This window comes from Harpia harpyja, chromosome 22 (genome assembly GCF_026419915.1).
Source record: "Harpia harpyja isolate bHarHar1 chromosome 22, bHarHar1 primary haplotype, whole genome shotgun sequence".
NCBI lineage: Eukaryota > Metazoa > Chordata > Aves > Accipitriformes > Accipitridae > Harpia > Harpia harpyja.
In genome coordinates this window covers 4516872-4536073 of record NC_068961.1, presented here as the reverse complement: position 1 = coordinate 4536073, position 19202 = coordinate 4516872, and the positions used below count along the sequence as shown (strand labels likewise).

Genomic DNA, 19202 nt, shown 5'->3' with positions numbered 1-19202 from the left:
CCATCGCATTGTGTTTGACCCAATTCACACAGCCCTGTTGACTGTGGTGGGCTCTGGCAAGGTCACCCATCCTTTCAGCCTTTCAAGCCCCGCTCTAATGATACCACCAACAGCAAAACATCTTCTCAGGGCTTTCAATTACACAGCACACACAAAAACATATCCGTGCCTGCTGGTCTTTTCTGTAGATTGAGCCGTGCAAGTTCACAGCCCAGCAGGTCTTTGCCGCACCACACATTTAAACATACCGAGCAGGGACGGGGTAGGCTAGCTGGGAACGTACTCTAAACCATGGGGCTGTCCAAGGGATGTCTAGGGATGGCTACAGTCGTTCTCTTTCTAGGTATGATGGTCCAATTTCTTTTCTAGGACTCTTTCAATCTTGTATAGTGTGAGCACACAGAAGCTGGAGGCTGCTAGCAAGACACCCATTCTTGTTAGCTGCATGCAAGAAAGTGCTTTAGTTCGCTTTGGGGTTTTGTTTTGGGTATGAACTCAGATGCTACCATCACTCAGTGAATTTTCTTAGCCTTTTGAAAATTTTACCTACAAATCCCCTAATGAGTTTAGCTCTGAATGTTTAAGAGCTTGCTTAGAGAGATGCGGTGGGAGAACCAACTTTCCATACAGCTCACAGCGTATCCTAGGGAATATAAATCGCCCGGGGAAACAGATTCAAATGCATCCCTGAATTTGACTGTACTGCCTATTTTTCTCTCAGCAAGACTGCATCTTCTTCAGCTGCCAACATCAATGTCCACACAGATGCATGCCTGCTCCTTAAAGGATGAGTGACCTGTCCTAAAATTATGTTAGCTACCATGTGGTTCAGTGATTTCCATCTGGGATTACTGTAAAGTTGAGAAACCTGTGAAAATTAAGAAAATTTTAGAAGATGAGATAACTTTTCATCATGAATACACTAGGACAACTTCTGAATTACAAGTCCTGTTATACAGGGGATGGGGGGGGAATCACATGTGGCATTTCACTTTCTAACTTTCTCCATGTATTTGTTCTAAAAGACCAGAGGAAGGGCTTAATGAGAGGTATAGTTAGGATTTTGCTATTCAGACATATGGTGGACCTCATAAATGCAGAGCTTTGGTATGCAAAACATCTGCCTATTCAAGTAGTTTATTATTTTACTAGTGCTCATATTTCAGCTTTGCAATTAGCCTGAACATCTGGCCAAATAAAATAGTAATTAAATGTATGAGACTGGCAGGTCAAATACAGTTCCATACATCCTCTTCCACCAACTGAGAACAGCTAGGAGTGTTTAAGGAAGTATTTATTACAGGATATGAGAAGATACTTTCCTGGATGTTCTCATTTTATCTTTGAGAGCTTAAAAATAAGTTTTGGTGAATACAGAGAACACTTACTGCGTATGGTTGGATTTGATAAGCTGGCTGGGAGGCGAGGAGGGTGTTAGAGGCAATTCCGCTGCACTGCCCTGTATGCATAGATATCCTTTGTATGAGCTTCCACTAAAGCAATTTTATTTCAGTGCGTGGATTCAACTACTTTTTTAAATTTACATTTTTTTCCCTTCAATAAATTTAGAAAGGCTTTGTTGTGCTCTAATGCACCCAAAATACAAGAAGCTAAAATTGACAATTGCTGTACTCTCAAAACAGCACTTTAGCTACAAATATTTTATTAGACAATATCTGATCTTGTTCCCTATTTACTTCTCCTCTGAGTCACACCTTGCTATTCCGGAGAAACATCTGCATTCCTGCTTGTGATCTGAAGAGCTGTGTGAGTGTGGAAGACAGGCCCTCCCACAGACAGTGTAAGATGAAGACCATAGTCTGAGACTGCACCTATGGACTTCAGTATTGACAAGATCTCTCCCTTGTTAACCCAAGCCATGTTTGAAACACACCTTAGAAAACAAATACTCAGGCCACAGACAAGCACGTCCCACGTTCACCAGAGCAGCCTGCCAGCACGCTCCTAAAAATAAGCGTATTTGAAGCCCTCATAGGCTGGAAATGCAGATGCCAGAATTAACACACTACGATGACTATGCAGATACAAATCATCATCAAAATAAAAACTAGGATGTTTTTCTATGATGTGCTGATAAGCACAAGGTCCCTCTCAGCGCAGAGTGGATGGCACGCTTCTTAAGAAGGCAGCGTTTAGGTCGGTGTAACAGCTATACTGTCCAGGACATGGAGTCTATACCATGCCCTCACTGACCCTTGGAGCACACACTCAGTTTCCCCCAAAATGAAGCCGGTTGCAGCAGCCCCGTGACGTGCAGGCAGCAAGCACAGGCAGCGGGGGCAATCGAGAGCTGCATCTCAAAAGCACGACCCTCGTGGGAAGAGATGGGCAACACTTGGAGAAGGCAACGCTTTGCCTGAATTGTTGAACGGTGAGGCAAGAACAAGGTCTGTGTGGGGTGAAAGCAAATGTGGTCATGGTTACAGGTGAGCAGAACCAATTATCACCCCGTTTTAAGCACTGGAGGGATGCTTCATGTGCATCCACCAGAGGCTGGGAACAGCAGGTAAGGAAACTCTCCTCACACCTACTTCTTTTCTAAGTTAAAAACCACCGTCAGTTTGCTCTGCAATGCCCCATATCACTTTCTCAGCACATCAGAATTAGGTTAGTCGTCTTTCTTAAGCTCTCCGACGAGCACTAATTTTTCCTGATGACACCCCAACAGATCACTAATACACAGACACACCACGGGCGTCCCAAGGACGACCTTGAAAGAGCAAGAAAAGGAGAGGAGCAAAGCACGGCCAGTGCAGGAGGGTGTCCCAGCACAGGGATGCTCCAGCCCCAGTGGCCACCCGGCACCGCTCAGGGGCTGCTCACGGCCTCGGCAGACCGGGAATGGGCCACCGCGTCTGTCCCCGTCCCATGCGTGCCCAGGAGCAGCGAAAGGAAGGAGGGATTAGTCTGGGCCTCTTGCTACAGCCTGTCACCTCTGGAGTGCTTTTGAGCCGCACGATTATTCCTGTGAAGCCAGAGCCTGTTTATTTGGTTTTAGGGTTTTGCAGCTTGGCCCACACCCTAGCATCTGAAAAGGTTTACCAACAATTCCACCTCCGCCTTTTTCCTGCTCTTTTGAATGCAATTGTGATGAGTATTGCGCCGAAAATGTGGTCTCTATTTCAAAAGGATCAATATAATCTGCTCCCAAGTCCCTGAGCTTTCTCTTCATACTTAACTAGGGAACAAATGACTGCAATGAAAAGAAAGGATCTGGTGATCTGCCAGTATATGCTGCAACTAGAACAGCAATATAAAGCCATAAAACCACAAAGGTTTATACAGCGCACAATGTAAACGATTTGCTACAAACCAAACACAGCTCTGTAAGGATCTGCCTAAATAATAATCTGATCATTGTTTGATACCTTTGTATCAAATGATTAGTTCAAGATGGCGATTTATTTAGAATAGCAAATCAATATTTTTCTGTATAGTTTCTGCTGATCCTGCGTCTTTACCCATCCTGGGACTCCCCTGAGTAACACAGCAGCTTAAGCTTCATGTTATTACTGCACTAACCTTTCAGCTGTTTGTTATAATCTATTTATTTTGTTTACAATAGCTGGGACTGAACTGGGTTGGAAAAGAAGGATGTGGACAGCCAGTGAAGTTCAGCCAAAGTGGATGTGAACAGAGTTTAAAAAACAAGGGGGGGCAGGGAGGGAGCTTGCCGGGGCTCTAGGGGCTTTCACCATACCATCGGTCAAACTGTATCGTAAACAGCTTCCAGCACAACCAGACTTAAATCGTACTAATTCTACTTTTGATATGAAGTTAAAAGCCTGGGGTAGATACGGTCATCATTTTTTTCTTAACTTTCAACCAATCCGGGGAATTGTTTGGATATAGGTACTTAGGGCACTGCACCAAAAGAGGTATGTATCTGAGAAGATAAGGAGAATGGATTTAATATCTCTTTGTTCAGATGAAGACATAAACAGAGCACGCCTCAGAGAAAGGACTATTGATTGTACTTGTTCTAGTTTTTGATGAGCACTCAGATCACCTAGGTGTCTTTTGCAAATGTTAGCTCTTAAAGCACCTGCCCCTAACAGTCATAATCCTGTTAGACAAGCACATGTAAGGATCAAACTTAATCCATACTAAAAAATAGTTTGAAGGGTTATTTTTGCTTGAACCAAGAGTGAACTGGAACCATTGTTCTGAAGTGTTTATGGAGCCTAGGCTGGGCTTGATTTTTTTTTTAAAAAAGCCTTTCAGCTCCCTAGATAAAACCGAACTGAAAATTCATATAAACAAGCTAAAAGAAGACTATGTCAGTGAGATTCTACACAAACAGGAAATATTTGTGCTTATGTCAGTTTGCTGTCACTGATGTTTTACCAGACTGTCAAGGCTGGAAATGATGTCTCAGAAATCCTACAGCTGTAATTCTGGATGAGGAATTTTATGCTAGCAAGGCAAGCAAGGCAATACATTTAAAAACCCAACATATTAATAGTCCATTTATTTAAACAAAAGACTCTTCTACCATATGGGAGTTACAAGACAGATTAAAACAAAATGGATGAAAAAGAATCATAAGTAACAGAGATCTTCACAGAGATATACTCCTGCTGAAAAAGGATCAGGCCTTTACACCTGTTAACGCATCTCCTATAAAGTAAATGAAGACATAAACCATAATATCTGTCTCACACGCTCTGTCTCACACACACAAGTTATAGGATATGCCATCAAGCCATTGGGCACAAACCTAATTCGAGAGTACGCAACAGTTCACACAGTGCCGTGGTTTTACTGACAATGTGAGAAGTGGGCTCCAGCTCTGTGCCTATAAACTACCAGCCCTGGTAGATGGGAGAGCTCCTGGTTAACCTGTCATCACCACTAGTGTTACCTTCAGACAGCATGCTTATAGCCTCATCGGTCTGCTGGCTGTCAGTTGTCGATATCTTCTTTGAATCGTGGATGTTGCTTTGGTAGTTCACTGGGGAGGGATAGGCATTTTCACCCACAGTTGATGAGGACATTGATTCCCAGGGTATTTCTCTTTTTCGCCATTTCAGGTCCACTCTCCATCCCGTCCAGCCATAGAAAGCTAACGTGAAGAGGAAGCCTTGCATCGGATTAAGAACCCCCTAGGGAAGAGAAGCACAACAGGAGTTACACCAGCAAGGCTCCATTTTCAACTCCAGCAAAACACTTTGCATGCATTAACAACTTCCCTTTCACTGAACAATTGCTGTCTTTAAAATATGCTATTTGCATGCAAATAAAAATGTGTGGTTTTCCCATTGCAGACACAAACAAATCGGAGTGAAACACCACGACCTGTTGTTCCAATATGCTGAGGCCATCCCAGGGAACAGTAAGCACCAAATGGTTTTCTAGCATGAATTTTAGCTGGTCAACCCCCTGGTGTGTTTTTAACTTTCCCCACAAGGTCTAAACTTTTTTATTCACAAAAGCAAATACTATATTTTTCACTAGAAGCCAAGTCAAATATAGGAGAGTAGACACTAGCACACACGGGTTTTTTTTAAAATAGCAGGAATTGAGCTGTCTGGAATTGCTGCACATTCCTGAGCCAGTGAAAATGTCCATCAAAGTGGGATGGAAAAATGGGGAGAGACACTGAAAAAGAAAATCCCAAGTGATTTCCAAAAAAATTCACTCTCCAGGTGAGCAAGAGCAAGGTCCCTGCCACAGGAATGTGTTTGCTCCTTGTCAGAGAGGTTGTAGCAAATCCGTTACATCGCTTAGCCCTTCAATACAAAACTGCTCAAAGACTTAACTACACAAAGCGTGCTTAGGCCTTACAGGTATTTAACAGCTCCAGAATAAACTCTCTTGGAAAAGGAACCTGCAATATTCCCTCAAATATTCCAATAGGATAAAAAAGGGTAGGGTACAGTAAGAGGCCGGCATCTTACAGCTATTTTTTGGTACATTGCTTTCAAGATTTTTCATGTATTTGTCCCCAAATAATTATCCAAATGTCATGATGTAAGATGCAATTATTCTTTATAATAAAGAAAACCCTAGTTACAAACAGAGAATTACCAGAAAATGCCCATTTTATTGGGGAAACTTCAGGAATCATGAGCTAAAACTTTGTAGCTTGCATTATGGCAGAGGTTAGCAAGGTTAGACTAGAAATCAGTGTAGTGGTCTGTTCCGGATCTTAAAATGGGTAGCAATCACTCACAGAGAGAATGCATACTCCAGTAAATGGGAGAAAAAGTTGGCCTTTGGTACATTTTTCACAAAGTTTATAAGTGAAAAGCACTCCCAGTGACTACTCCCTCCTCTCTCTTTCTGCTTTTCTTCCTTCATTTTCAGAGTGTTTATATCCCCCAAAATCATAAACCACCCGCTACACTGGTGCTGTTCCACCAGTCTTATAAAAGTGATTTCTAAGACTAAGCAATGTCACGGCTGACCTACCATTATAATCCATGTGATCAGTGCAGCACTTCTGATGTTTTTCAGGGGTATTTCATTGATATCTGGCTGCATTTCGAGATAGAACAAAAGGCTCTCATTGATGATATTGGATGACCAGCTATTGCAGGAGTAAAGAAGACGACAACAGTTATACATATATATGTATGTATATGTAAAATATGTTTTACTTTCAAATTATAGAAATTAGGATCACTAATAAGAAGAGTGAGATTTTTTTTTTTTATGTTAAGTCTCAATCTTAAGGGACCAGTAGGTCTCTCAGATCATGATCAAAAACCAGACACTTACCTACTAGCCCAGGCCTAGACAAAGACATCAATATAACAAAAAAAATTGAATCCGATTATTTGAACTTGCTGCAGAACAATAAGTTGCAGGATAAAATTGAGATGATACACAACTGTGATCCATAATGGGAATATCATGCATGCTGACTTCTTTTGCTTGTGGCTTAAAAGGATAGTGCTTACAGGTAAGGAAACGAAATATATGCATATGTGTTGTAAAAGGCTGCAGAAACTCCAGCTGGCATTAGAATTTCAAGGTTAGATTACAGCAGACTTTCAAAATGTCCACAAAAAAAACTACAAAGCAAAACAAAAGTTGACTTTAAGACCCTTGAAAATGCCATCAAATTTTTGGAATAAAGGTAATTTCTGTTTCCAAAGAAGGATGAGCATAATCACGCCTCATCCTGTGAAAGAAACTGAGGATATTCTACACTAAATAAAGGTTATAGCAAATGGCTGTAACTTCTAATGACTCCTAAACAGACAGACCAGTGTTTCTTTATAGTTCTACTGCAGCTTCAGAAAGGAAATTATGAGAATTCATGTCATGCTTTCTGAATGGGTTTATACATGTCCTTCCTGCAATTATATTTTTATCACAGTGTAAATCCTCCTGCTCTCCCCTCCCAAATCTGCAGGCAGCTCTTCTACCCCGTGTTGCCCCAACCTGCTGTCTTCGACTAATTCATCTCATATTTGACTTCTGGGATGGAAGGGAATCTTCCCTAAGCTTCTGAGACGGGACTGCCTCAGTCTTTCCCTACAGTAACCTTTGAGAGAGTTTTTGCACTCTAAAGCTTATGTTTTATTAGGAGAACAAAATGCAAAACTACAGCTGTGATTATTTCATTTAATAGGAAAACCTAGAATGAGACAGCATGGAAATAAACAGATGTCCCCACTATCTCCTTGGGGAATCGGTCCTTTCTTTCATGCTCGCTCCCAGACCAGAAACTGGCCACCATTCCTTAGGCTGCAATGCACTTCTGCGGTGCCTCTGGGCTCTTTGTTTCCACAGCCCTGGAAGCCTGGCTAAGTCTCTGCTCCTCGTTATTTCAGTAATTTCCAGGAAGCCGTGCTGCAGGGTCCTTCCCTGCTGGCTCACCCCCTCCCCTGCCCGCTACCCCCACCCTTCGCACTAGAAACCCCTCTCCGGGGGCGAGCAGACTCTGTTCTTCCCCAAGAAAAGACAACCATTTCCCTCCAGAGCACTCCGGTTTACAGCAGACAGAAGACAAGGCGGCAATCTTTCTCCCTTCTCAGCCTTTTAAAGCAACGTAACGTGCATTAATGTACCTGTGTATACAAAACGTAAGTAGATGTAGAGACTGTTAAGTCTGGCCAAGTCATTTCACTACTCCAGGACCATTTCCTTCCTCTCCCTATTCCAGCTCAGTTTTGCTGTGTGCACCCAGTACCTCCAGTTCCAGTTAACCACTCCAGGATCTTTCACACTGGGTGGTGCTGCTGGAGCAAAGGTGCAGGGATTTAGGGATGAGGTGTGTAGCGTCCCTCCTTCCCCACTTTCTTTGTTCCCTCCCTCTTCTCCTCCCTAACTCCTTCCTGTCCTCCCCCAAAGTACTATTTTCATGGAGGAAGATGGGATATTTAAAAAAAAAGATTAAATGATCAGAAATTTCACACACAATCATACGGAGATTTCTTTTCTGGCATATGACCCTGTATTTCCAGTCAATATCCGTGTTTTTGTCACACACGTGGGATCTGCAGACCACAGAGGTGGTTGCATTATCTAATCATAGTCAGGGCCATGAAGCTAGTCGTAGTAGCATATTTATTGTAGGTTTTCAGTGATGTGTTTGGTGACAAGAGGCTCTGAGAAATCTTGAGTACAGAAAGCCGTCTATCAGCCCACGGTGCTGGGGAGCTGCTGCTCCAGACAGCTTTAGTCTGGCCTACCCTTTTTTTTTTTGGCTATTGTTTCTTGGGGTTATTGTCTTCCTGTTGGTTAAACATTTTTTATCATTTCCTCGCAGCCCTGTGATGCTACATGAGTGATTCAGCTACTTTGTGAACTAGTTTAGAGCTACTTCTTCCTTAGACACCTTCCCTTCCAAGCATAAAGACAAACAAATGAAGCAACCCATCAGACTCTATTCTTGTCCCTGTGACCCTCTCCAGCTATAAAAAAAGGCAGTTTAAAGCGAAATAATGTACCTCTTACCAAATAATGAATACCAGCATAATTTTGAAGAAGCGGATCTGGATCTCCATCCCCAGACGTCTTTCATTCTCTGTGTAAATCCCTTGTCTCCCTTTTAGTAAGGAGGCAACTGGAAAGTATATAATTATGTTCATTAATATACATGTATCTTGTTAGTTATAGGCACAAGGATCCAGAAGAGAGATGTCTGTAAAGAGGGAACAAAGGAACAGATGGATTTGTCTCCAGCAGCAGTTCAGAAGCTGGAAAGACCATCATCAAGGAATCTCACATATAGCCTAATACTAAAGGAAAAGAAGTACACATTATGGATTCCTAAAATGAGTGATATCCCACTAGCTGGTTTTTCTTCTGTCAATCTCACTGAAAATAGAAAACAGTATGGTCAACATACTTTGCTTTTAAAACAAAAGGTAGTGCTTACAACTTCTGTATAACGTGTGATATAATGATAAATTTATTATGTGATGTTTAGACTAAAATAGAATACATTCTATGCTATTATGCACATTATATTTCATTGGTCAATTGATACAGCGTTGGCTACACCTCTAAAACTTGACAGTGTAATGTTAGCAAAATAGACATTATTATGCCACATGCTATTCAGATGTCACAAGGAATATACATATGCACAAACACAAATATATGCAGTGTGTCTTTTCCCATACAAAAAGCAACTTTTTATATGAACAACTTTTTAAAGGGACAACTGTTCTTTTGAAAATTAGTATTATTGAGGGATGCAGGATAGATGGGATGAAGACTGAACTGAGAATACAAGGTCTTCTGTAGCTGGTATTATATATTCAATGTGTAGATGATAAGTATGAATTCAGGTACTGCAAACATCTAGCACTGGTCATACTGCATGCAAAGAATGCATTGAATCTGTGGCTTTTTTTAAGTTTCATTTCTTCAAAGCACTGGATAATAAATTAAATGGAAACTTCAAGATCCCATCTGACTTCTGTACAATTCTCATTTGTTTCATAATCTCAGAATCAGGAGTGACAACATTCTGATTTTTTTTTTTTTTTTTTTTTTGCTCCAGGGCTGCCAAGAAGTTAAATCAACTATCACATCTCACCAACATTATCTTTAAACCAGAATAAGTTACATTCCAGAGTGCAGGTTGGTACCAATACTACAGCAGAGTTAAGCATCCACTACACACTGCCTCAGATACTTCAAATCAAGAGTAATTTAGTAACATAGAAACACCCTTGCCAATCTGCATAGCTTGAGTATGCCATCAGAGTGTCTCTCTAGGGCAAATCTCCCATCAAGATGGTATCTTCATTTCAATAGGCAACTCCCTCCCACCCTTTGCTGTATCATTATGATTTAATGAGGAGCTATCCCACATCACTGAATACGCAGGCATGACTTTTTACAGTATTGTTATGTTGCTAAATCACACACACACACTGAGTGATGCTGGCCATTAGGAACATACCTGCTGCTACTGTCCTCCTAAACAGGATTGGGTTGACCACCAGCACTAGCAGGAGTGGGGCATAGGTTGTGATGTAATGTGGGATTGCATGCTCCAAGCCATTTTCACAGCTGAGAAGAAATCATTAACAGCTTACGCATTATTTTTCCACAGCTGACAGTTCTGGCTATTCTATCTATGTCACCTTCAACTTAAAAAAATAAAAGGAATGAAGCGAACAGATGCTAAACTTTTAATTCACAGACCTTCAGCACCAGTTCACATAGGACACAAAGTTGATTTTTAACGTTCACTGTCTGTGCATTTTTTTCTCAAATTTAAAGGAACAAATAGAAAGCTAAAACCAAGAGCGGGAGAACGGTGGCTCATGGCAGAAGCTGTATCACAGCTCTGCTGCATGCCAAAGTGCATGTATTGCCTGGCAAACTTCTTCAGGGCCCCCTGAAACCCGGGCTGGTATTTCTAGAATACTCACCGACCCAGTGGGACACCCGTGTCAAAGACCAAAAAAACTCAACATTTGGATGTCTGTCTTTAAAGCTGACCGAAAGACATTCAAACGACCAGAGAGTGCTATGATTTCGCAGTCTGTTCCCAGAGCCCTGCTTACCTGGAGAGAGAAGGGTAGTAAAGCAGTGCAATTCCCTCCACGCAGAGCATCACCGCGAGGCCCCACGCCATCATGTGGTACAGCACAATCGTACTGCAGGCACCAAACAGGACAGCAATAATTAAAGATATCAAACGTTACACTTTCCACATTGCAACATAAAAAGAGGAGCCTCACTGAAACAGAGCTTTACAGATACGAAATGCTGCAGAAACAATACTGGTGGTACATTAAACTAAGAAAAGCAGGTGGGGCAGGGGGGGCCTTCAGAAAAAAAGATGAGCCAAAGTGGTTGTTCAGCCTTGCACACAGAAGTCCTGTGTCCTCTAACCTGTAGGGTGGAAAGCCTTTCCCCTATCCCCAGATTTCCAGAAGGAACCCCTGCATCCTTCATTTCTCCTGCAGAGAGCAAATTAGGGGATTAAAATGTAAGAATGGAGCCAAACAGTCAAATAAACCACCCTTCTGTAATTTGCAGAGAATTATGTTCAACTTTCAGAGTTGGATACTGCTCCCATCTTAGGGAGATTCAGATCTGTGTGTGTAGAAAGTCTTCCATTGTTTACTTTGATCTTAGAATCAAGCCCAAATACACATGATTTTGTTGGTTAACAGGGATGGGGGAAGGAGGTAGGTCCCAGTTGTTTCAGACTAGAACTATGAGACTTCACAAAATGAGGTTTATCCTCTGCAGGCTGAAGTTAACTCAGAAATACCCATTTTGATAACATCTACCAGACGAACCATGTCTCCAGTACCTGATTCCTCAGTATCACCTGGAAACAGAGTCACATAATTCCACGTATAGCACAGCAACTGAAGGTCATTTTGCCTTTCTAACAACCAACTTAGAAACAGCTTTTATCTTCTGTCTGGCATTAAAGCATGGTACTTTCCAAAGGGTTTAGGTTCTTCTGTTACAGGCATTGCAGAAAAATGTATAGTAAATACATATCGTTCTTAAAAAGTTTACAAATGTGATCAGAAGCGTAATAATGATAACACTGAGAAGTGGATAAAATAGACAATCTGAGAAAAATACCTGGAGAATGAACTATATGAAATTCAGCACTTTCCCCCTCCCACTTTATTTTCAGGATAACACTTTTTTTGTCACAAGAATCAATTTCAGGTACGGAGTAGGGACAAAAATAGTTATCTTGCTGCAATAAAATTTATAGAGCCCAATCTGCTCCCTATTTTTCCAAAGGTTAAATAAATCCAGTTACATTTAAATTCCAGTTGGACATAAACAAATCAATATCTGAGCACTGCCCTGGCAATTTAAGCACTTAGCACACCACTCATCCATGTCATTACCTGGTGACTGTATGAAGATCAGATATTTGTACAACCTTCACTTACACACTTAGATAGCTGCAGACAAACATGGACATACAGTGTTGGAAGGAAAATAACAGATTCAGAGCTTTAACTCTGGTACCTCAGTCCAGCTGATCTTCTTACCACCAAGTAAGAATCAACGGCATAGCAAAACAACCACCAGAAGCCAGCACTATATAATAGCTGGATCCACATCTGCAGGGAAAAAAAAATGCCAAAAATCACAGCTGCTTCTCAAGTACCACGGGGGACAAGGGAGGGACTCAAACCTTTAGCCTGGTGATTTGTTCTTTAAATGTGTGTATTTTCCAGCTGAGATTATGAAGTATGAAATCTTACTTAAAAAATCACAGGAACAGCATTGCTGTAGCCAACGGGTCAAGTCATAGGTAAATTGTACAGCATTTGCTTTCACAGCTTACTCTGTCATTTAGAGAACCTGTTATTTACCTCTCCAGTCCTAACCCTCAATGTTGTGAGTGAAGCCCGAAGAAATTTATAGTGAGGCTGTTTTAATTTTAGGTTAAAATTTTAGTAGTTTCTCAGTAGCTGAGGCATGAAAATATAATGAGGTCAGTCATCACCACAGTGTGCCTATGCATCATGGGTTCTGCATGTGATGGGTGTTTCCTCCATGCACAAGAACCTGATTCAGGGAATGATTATTAAGAAAAAAGGTCATTAACAAAAATATCACTCACCTTCTGGAAAAATTATCCTTACTGAACTCTCTGACTGATTTCTTCAATAAAAATCCAAAGGAAACAGGTTCAAGTCAAGTTAAATTCTACAGTGTTCATGAGCTGACCCTATGCATTTTTCCCATGAGCCTACATAAGTGACCTTTCTTTGCCACTGTTCATAAATTCCAAATTTCTTCCCCATAGGAGCTGGCTCTTTGTAATAGCCTGGAACTATTTTAATATTCTGATTACCTTCCCCCTGAGCCCTCTTTCAGTTCTTATCTGAATATCCTTTATCACAGCTCCATAGTAGCATCATTTTACAGCTGGAAAGCAACATACTTGTTACTGAGCCAAACGTCAGTGAATAGAGGTCTACCATTCCTCCCTTCAAAAGGCAAATCAAGCTGGGAAATATTTCCTTTCACCATGGGTGTAGACCCTATCCCTAGTCATTTGCGGCACGAATTATTCATTATTTAATTCAAACACCATGACATTTTCCTAGTGCACAGGAGCCAGAAAATAAAATTCCAGTCTTCCTTCTAATGCGCTTTACTCACAGCACTCAGCATGTAACTTCATCTGCAGTTTTACATATTTGCTGCAGTTGAAAAATGCACAATTTACTATACAGACACACACATACAAAAATAAACCGCAGGGTCCTTCCACCCAGAAAATCCAATGAAGACAAGACTGTCTCCAAAAATAATATATCAGATGCACGTAAAACCAAAATCTTCATATGCTATCTCACTTTTTAGAAAAATGACATATCTTGCTACAGTGCCTGAGAGGGTACCTCTCTGCAAACCAACGCGTGTGATTCAAAGGAGATGCCTAAAGGCCTCGCTATTTGGAGTTTGTATTGGCTTGTGCTTAAGTAAAATAAAACAATAGTACTAAAGAAAATGAAAATAGAATCAGAAACATTTTATTAACTCACATGAGAATATGTTAGGGTAAGTGAATGGAAGGAGGGTCGTTTTTCATTCCAATATAATTAAATCTAAGTTTAGCAAGTGACTCAGATTACAGCACTTTGCCAGAGCCCAGGAAAGGGAAAATAACAATTGTGGTAGACCGCTATGCTGCTCACCATCTAACCTGAGATCCAAATGAAAAACAAACAGTCTGCATACAGTATCTTTGTCATGGTATTTTTATACTACTTTTTGTAGTAAAAACTACAAAATGGTATATAACTGGCCCTACTTTTAAGGGCCAGAAAGTGAAATTTAAGACATAGGGAAACATGGTTTTTGAATAGGACATTCTTGCTACAAGATACTGATGTTGCTGGTTTCCTCTTCCTCAAAGAAAAAAAAATCAACATTTGCATCTAAAAAGCAAAACTTAAACATGTATGACGGAATTGAGAATTGATAGATGCATACAACTGGTATTTGCTTCTATGGCACAACACTATCATGTCTGAAATTGTCATTATATAGGCATATAAGGTACAGTGAGTTCAGTTTAGCACACGTTTTATTTTAAAACTACTGGAGCTGAATAATTTTGTTTACATGCAGCATATTCTCTTCTATATTGTAAACTTTGAGTTGTAACGCTAATACTGTTATTGCTCACGTATGAATTCTTTGGGCCCCCTATGTTCCTATTGAATTTGGGTAAAATGATGGTCTGTCTTATTTGTCATTTTGGTAAAAAACGTGGCCTTTTTTCTTGTACAGTAAACTCAAATTATATGTCTTAGTACTGTGCTTGTAATATTTGAGTTTTAATCTGCACTTTTGGAATGCATTTACACTTTCTTATTCTTGTGTTTTAATCCAGAAGGTATTTAATTAGACTTGGCCAGATGCAGTGGTTGAACGCCCATACAAGCAGCAATCTGAGCTGTAATCCCGCATAGCAGGGACAGACCTTCTGCCAGCAGCTTTGCCCCTTTGGCTGTATTTATCCTGCAGCCCCTCTGCGTCTAAAACACACGCTCTCGTGCCACAAAAGCTAATTTGAGCTACCCAAGCCGCTGGTTTCAGCCGGTCCCCGCTGCCACCGCGCAGGCTGTAATTCCTGCTGGAGAAGGCGGGCAGGTACCCTCGTGCCACGGGTGCGCCGGAGCCGCCGGGGCATTAGCGATGCTGTGCCGGCACAAACCAAACCGGCGGTTTCACAGCCCGTTCGGGAATGCCTACACCCTTACGCCTCCATATCCCTGACCTCGGTAGAGGTGTGCCCTCCGCTATCCCAGCGCTGCTGCGGCGAGCGAGTACCACAAAACGCCTGGGACCAGTCTGACCCGCACTGCCCCGCGTCCTCACGCACCGGGCACCATCCAGCGCCCTGAGCCGGGCTTTCGGAGGGAGGCACGGACACGCTTGCAGGGCTGTGGCAGAGGCTGAAACCATCGCATCCAGGCTCTGACTCACAGCCAAATTTCCTTTCGGACACGGTGGTTTGCCTTCCAGACTCAACCGGGAGCAGGAGGAAGGGGAGACGATCTCTGTACCTACCGCGCTCCCCACGCAGAAAGCAGAAGGCCACACGTTGGTCCCGTTCACCACAGAAATGTTAGCTATGAAGCCTGGGAAGCCTAGCCATACACTTGACCTGAAGATCATACCTAAAGAAAAAAAAAATGTCTTAATGCTTTGAATCTGCTGGTGTGATTTGAATCACATGCTTCTCCCCGGCCACATATTTCACATCGCAGCCCAGATTTTGTGCGTCCACAGGAAGGCTACGGCTGCAGAGCAGCACAGCAGGAACAACTGCGCTATTTAAACGTCGGTGCAATCGCTCAGGGAAAGTAGCCGCAAGAGTCTGAAGCTGCTGGGACTTGAAATGTTATGTAGATTAAAATCTCACTTACTTACAGATACTGTCACGCACTTCCTTAAAATAAATCGGGTGGCATTTAACAGATTGACATAAACCAGTAACTAACTACTTACAACTTTACCAGCATTTATTCATAAGCTAATTTCTCTATAATCCCTTATTGCAGAAAAAAGTTATTTCCCACTTTTCGCTGCCTTCATTTTTACAAGCAGCTCTTTTCCTCTCTGTCACAGGACTGAACAAAGCAGGGCTTTGGAATTAGGTGAGAATACACATTTTTTTTTAAATGAACTTACAGTTTGTTAGTGAGATTTTTGGGGGTTGCTTGAAATAATAGGCATTAAAGCACCAACATATGGCAGAACAAAACCACGAGGTTTCCCACCAAGAGAAAACAGTTTTGCACCCACCAAAGTGAGTCTAATTCAAAGACAGTGACGGATAAATAGTTTGAGTTTGCTGGTGAAAGAGAAAGGGAGAAAAATAACTTTATTTACTGCTGGCTTCATCTGACTGAAAGGACCTTTTCCAGGTGAATGCACACACATTTTTTCCATCTCTCTCTCTTTCTTTATTTCCCCCTCTATCGTTTGTTTTAATATTGGTACTTACCATGTACCATGAGAGAACCTGGCTAGGTATGAAAGGGGAAAAGACCTGAAATCCCACTCCTTCCCCAGGCAGCGAGAGAGACTTACAAAACAGCACTACTTCTGTTATCTAATGTGAGGGGAAAAATGTTATTGTAGAAACAAACTCATCCTGTATTTTCATAGCATATGTCACGGTAATTTATACCTAATTTGGCAGTAAATGCCATAGAGTGACAGGACAGATTTAGACACATTAGTTTTATTTTGACTCACGAGTTTTGTTTTATTCTCTGTTATATTCCGCCAGCCTATCAGCCAGGGGCCGGCAGCAGGTTGTCCTTGATAAGGGAGCTTTGCTCACATTTCAAAAGCCTGTGTCCAGCATGATCTGTGTACAGCTGCAATTCCAACTCGTTTGCTGTCGATGTGATGTGCCCAGAGAAGTGGCTGGCACATGAACGAGATGGCAAACTTGGTCTGAGAGGATTTAAAGACATATAGGAAGTGTTTTTCAAATGCAGTCCTAAAGATCGGCTGAGTGTTTGATGTCAGCTTTAGTTTTAAATGTGCTGCCTCGCCTCCGCTTTTATGCTTTACTCTGAGAACCAGCCACTGCTGTGGATTTTAATTTGTTTGAAAGCAGAGATTTTGGTGTAGATCTGTCAAAAGCTTTTACTTCTAAAATATAACTATTAAACAAGACCTTTCTCCCCTCAAAGGCCCACCACTTTCTGATCTCACTTAGTCCAAATCTTCCTGTGAATACATACAGCATGTTTCCCTCAGAAATCTCTGTTGTCCACTCACCAGATTCATTTAGCTACGGTACCTCAGAGCAACCAGAGCCTGCTACAGCAAAGGTGAGGGACATCAAGCTGGCGCTTACCTAAGCCACCAAGGATGTCACAAATGGAGACAAGGAGAAGGATGGTGGAAGAGGAGGAGGCTTTGGGCATCTTCCGCGGGCTCTGTCCCTTCTTCGGCAGGAGCTGCAGGATGGTCAGCAGCACGCTGACAGAGGCGCTGCCAATGCAAACTCCACAGAAGACTTCAGGCTGGAAATTCATCACTAGCTGGGTAGCTGCATCCCGGTTCGGGCAGCAGTAGGTTTCTAACCTGGGAGAAGCCATGAAGCGTCCGGCTGGTGGAGGGGCCCCGCGAACAGAAGAAAATGCTGTTGCTTCCCCAAGGCAGTGTTCACTTTTTCTTCACCCTCCCCATTAGTCCTCGGTGGTGAGAATCACGCGATTGATGGATCATGTGCTGCTGCTGCTGCTAGAAGTAAATCCCCTAGAGCTGCCTTTCTCAGCCTCTCCTAGCAAGGAGATCAGATCTGAACAAGAAAACACCATGTAATCTGAAACATACCCCATGCTTGCTCGGAGCCATTGGCAACAGTTCACTCACATATTTCTGCTTGCACAGTATGTGACACAGGAAGACTTAAACTCATCAGAGCATTAAAGATCGTTTAAAATAAATAAGGATGCAGATACCAAAGGAGAAGCATTACATCTTAATTGTGTTTCTCTTTAGCACCATCCCACACAGCACCCTTTAATTACCACCAATTAATTGAAAAGATGAGTCCAGACACAAGCAGTCTCAACCTTTACAGGGAGGAGCCGGGCTATAAATCCACACCCTAACCCAAATCTCAATTTTAGTGATCCAACCCACCCATCTCTGTAATTAAAATTAGAATCACAATATCATAGCACTGGAGAAAGAGATTACATTTAGGAAGACAATATTAACCTCATCCTATTTAAACTGCAAGCACAAAAAGTCTTCTCTTTAGTCTGTACTGTCTGCGTCAGATTGGCTTGACATAGAAAATTCCAGGACTTTTGATTTCTCAAGAATATTTTTCTTTCTTTTTTTTTTTTTTTAAGTTTGGTAAGGGTTTAATATGAAAACAGGAGTTTGACATGTAATATTTGTTTTTACTTTGTAAGCTAGACAGTATCTTTTAAGTCAGGGGTCCTATTAGGCACAGCAACAAATACTCACAGTCATAAATACAAAAAGTAACTCTCCCCTCTCAGCTGAGTTTCAAACTCCCTGCGTCAGCCCTCACCCCTCCAGAAAACTTGTTTGTAAGAACACGTTCAGGAACTACAGGAGGGAGCATTGCCAACAGACTTAAAGTGGACTGGATGTTAAATAACAGTCATGGATTTTATAACCAGTCTTTATAAGAACAAACGACCTACCCTTTTCTTTCTTTTCTTCCAATGCCCCAGCTTATTTTTTTAGCAGAAATTCTGAAGGCCTGATGAATGACAGTGGGATATTTTGCATGCAGGGGTTATGAAACACAGAGGCTTCAGCCAGTATGCTTGCCCTCAGTATAGGAAACAGCCACCAGTCCTGAGTAAAACGGTACCTGCCGAATTCTTCATCATGCAAGATACCTTACACACTCGATCCCAGCCCAAGAACAAACCCCACCGAGCTCGCCGGCCCGCCGATCGCTGACGGGGGCCGTGCAGCCTCCTGGTGCGGGACGGCGGCGGCAGGGCCGGGTGGCCGCTGAAGCCCAAGCTGCCGGGTACGACGTGCGTCCCGTCCACCCCGCCTGCGCCGAGGGGCTCCCCGGGGCTGTGCCCGGGCCACGTCACCCAAAGGGCAGGCGTCAGCTTGCGGATTCAGACGCCTACACGCAGGTCTCCATACTTCAGCAAAGCGTCTGGAGTCCCGTTGGAGTCGGTCAAGATCTTAGGCAGCGACGCTCAGAGGCTAGACTTAGTCTAGAGAGCTGCTCAGCT

The 19202-nt window shown here is 42.3% G+C and overlaps 1 protein-coding gene across 1 annotated transcript; it reads right to left on the bottom strand.

The window, feature by feature from the left end:
- Positions 1-4477: 4477 nt before the first annotated feature.
- On the bottom strand, positions 4478-18851 carry GPR143 (G protein-coupled receptor 143). Its single transcript, XM_052774034.1, has 8 exons — positions 17318-18851; positions 15511-15620; positions 12445-12539; positions 11001-11093; positions 10391-10500; positions 8932-9040; positions 6436-6553; positions 4478-5126 (listed from the first exon to the last, which is right to left on the bottom strand). The coding sequence occupies exons 1-8, from the start codon at positions 17559-17561 to the stop codon at positions 4827-4829; spliced, it is 1179 nt and encodes a 392-aa protein (XP_052629994.1). The 5' UTR covers positions 17562-18851; the 3' UTR covers positions 4478-4826.
- Positions 18852-19202: the final 351 nt, after the last annotated feature.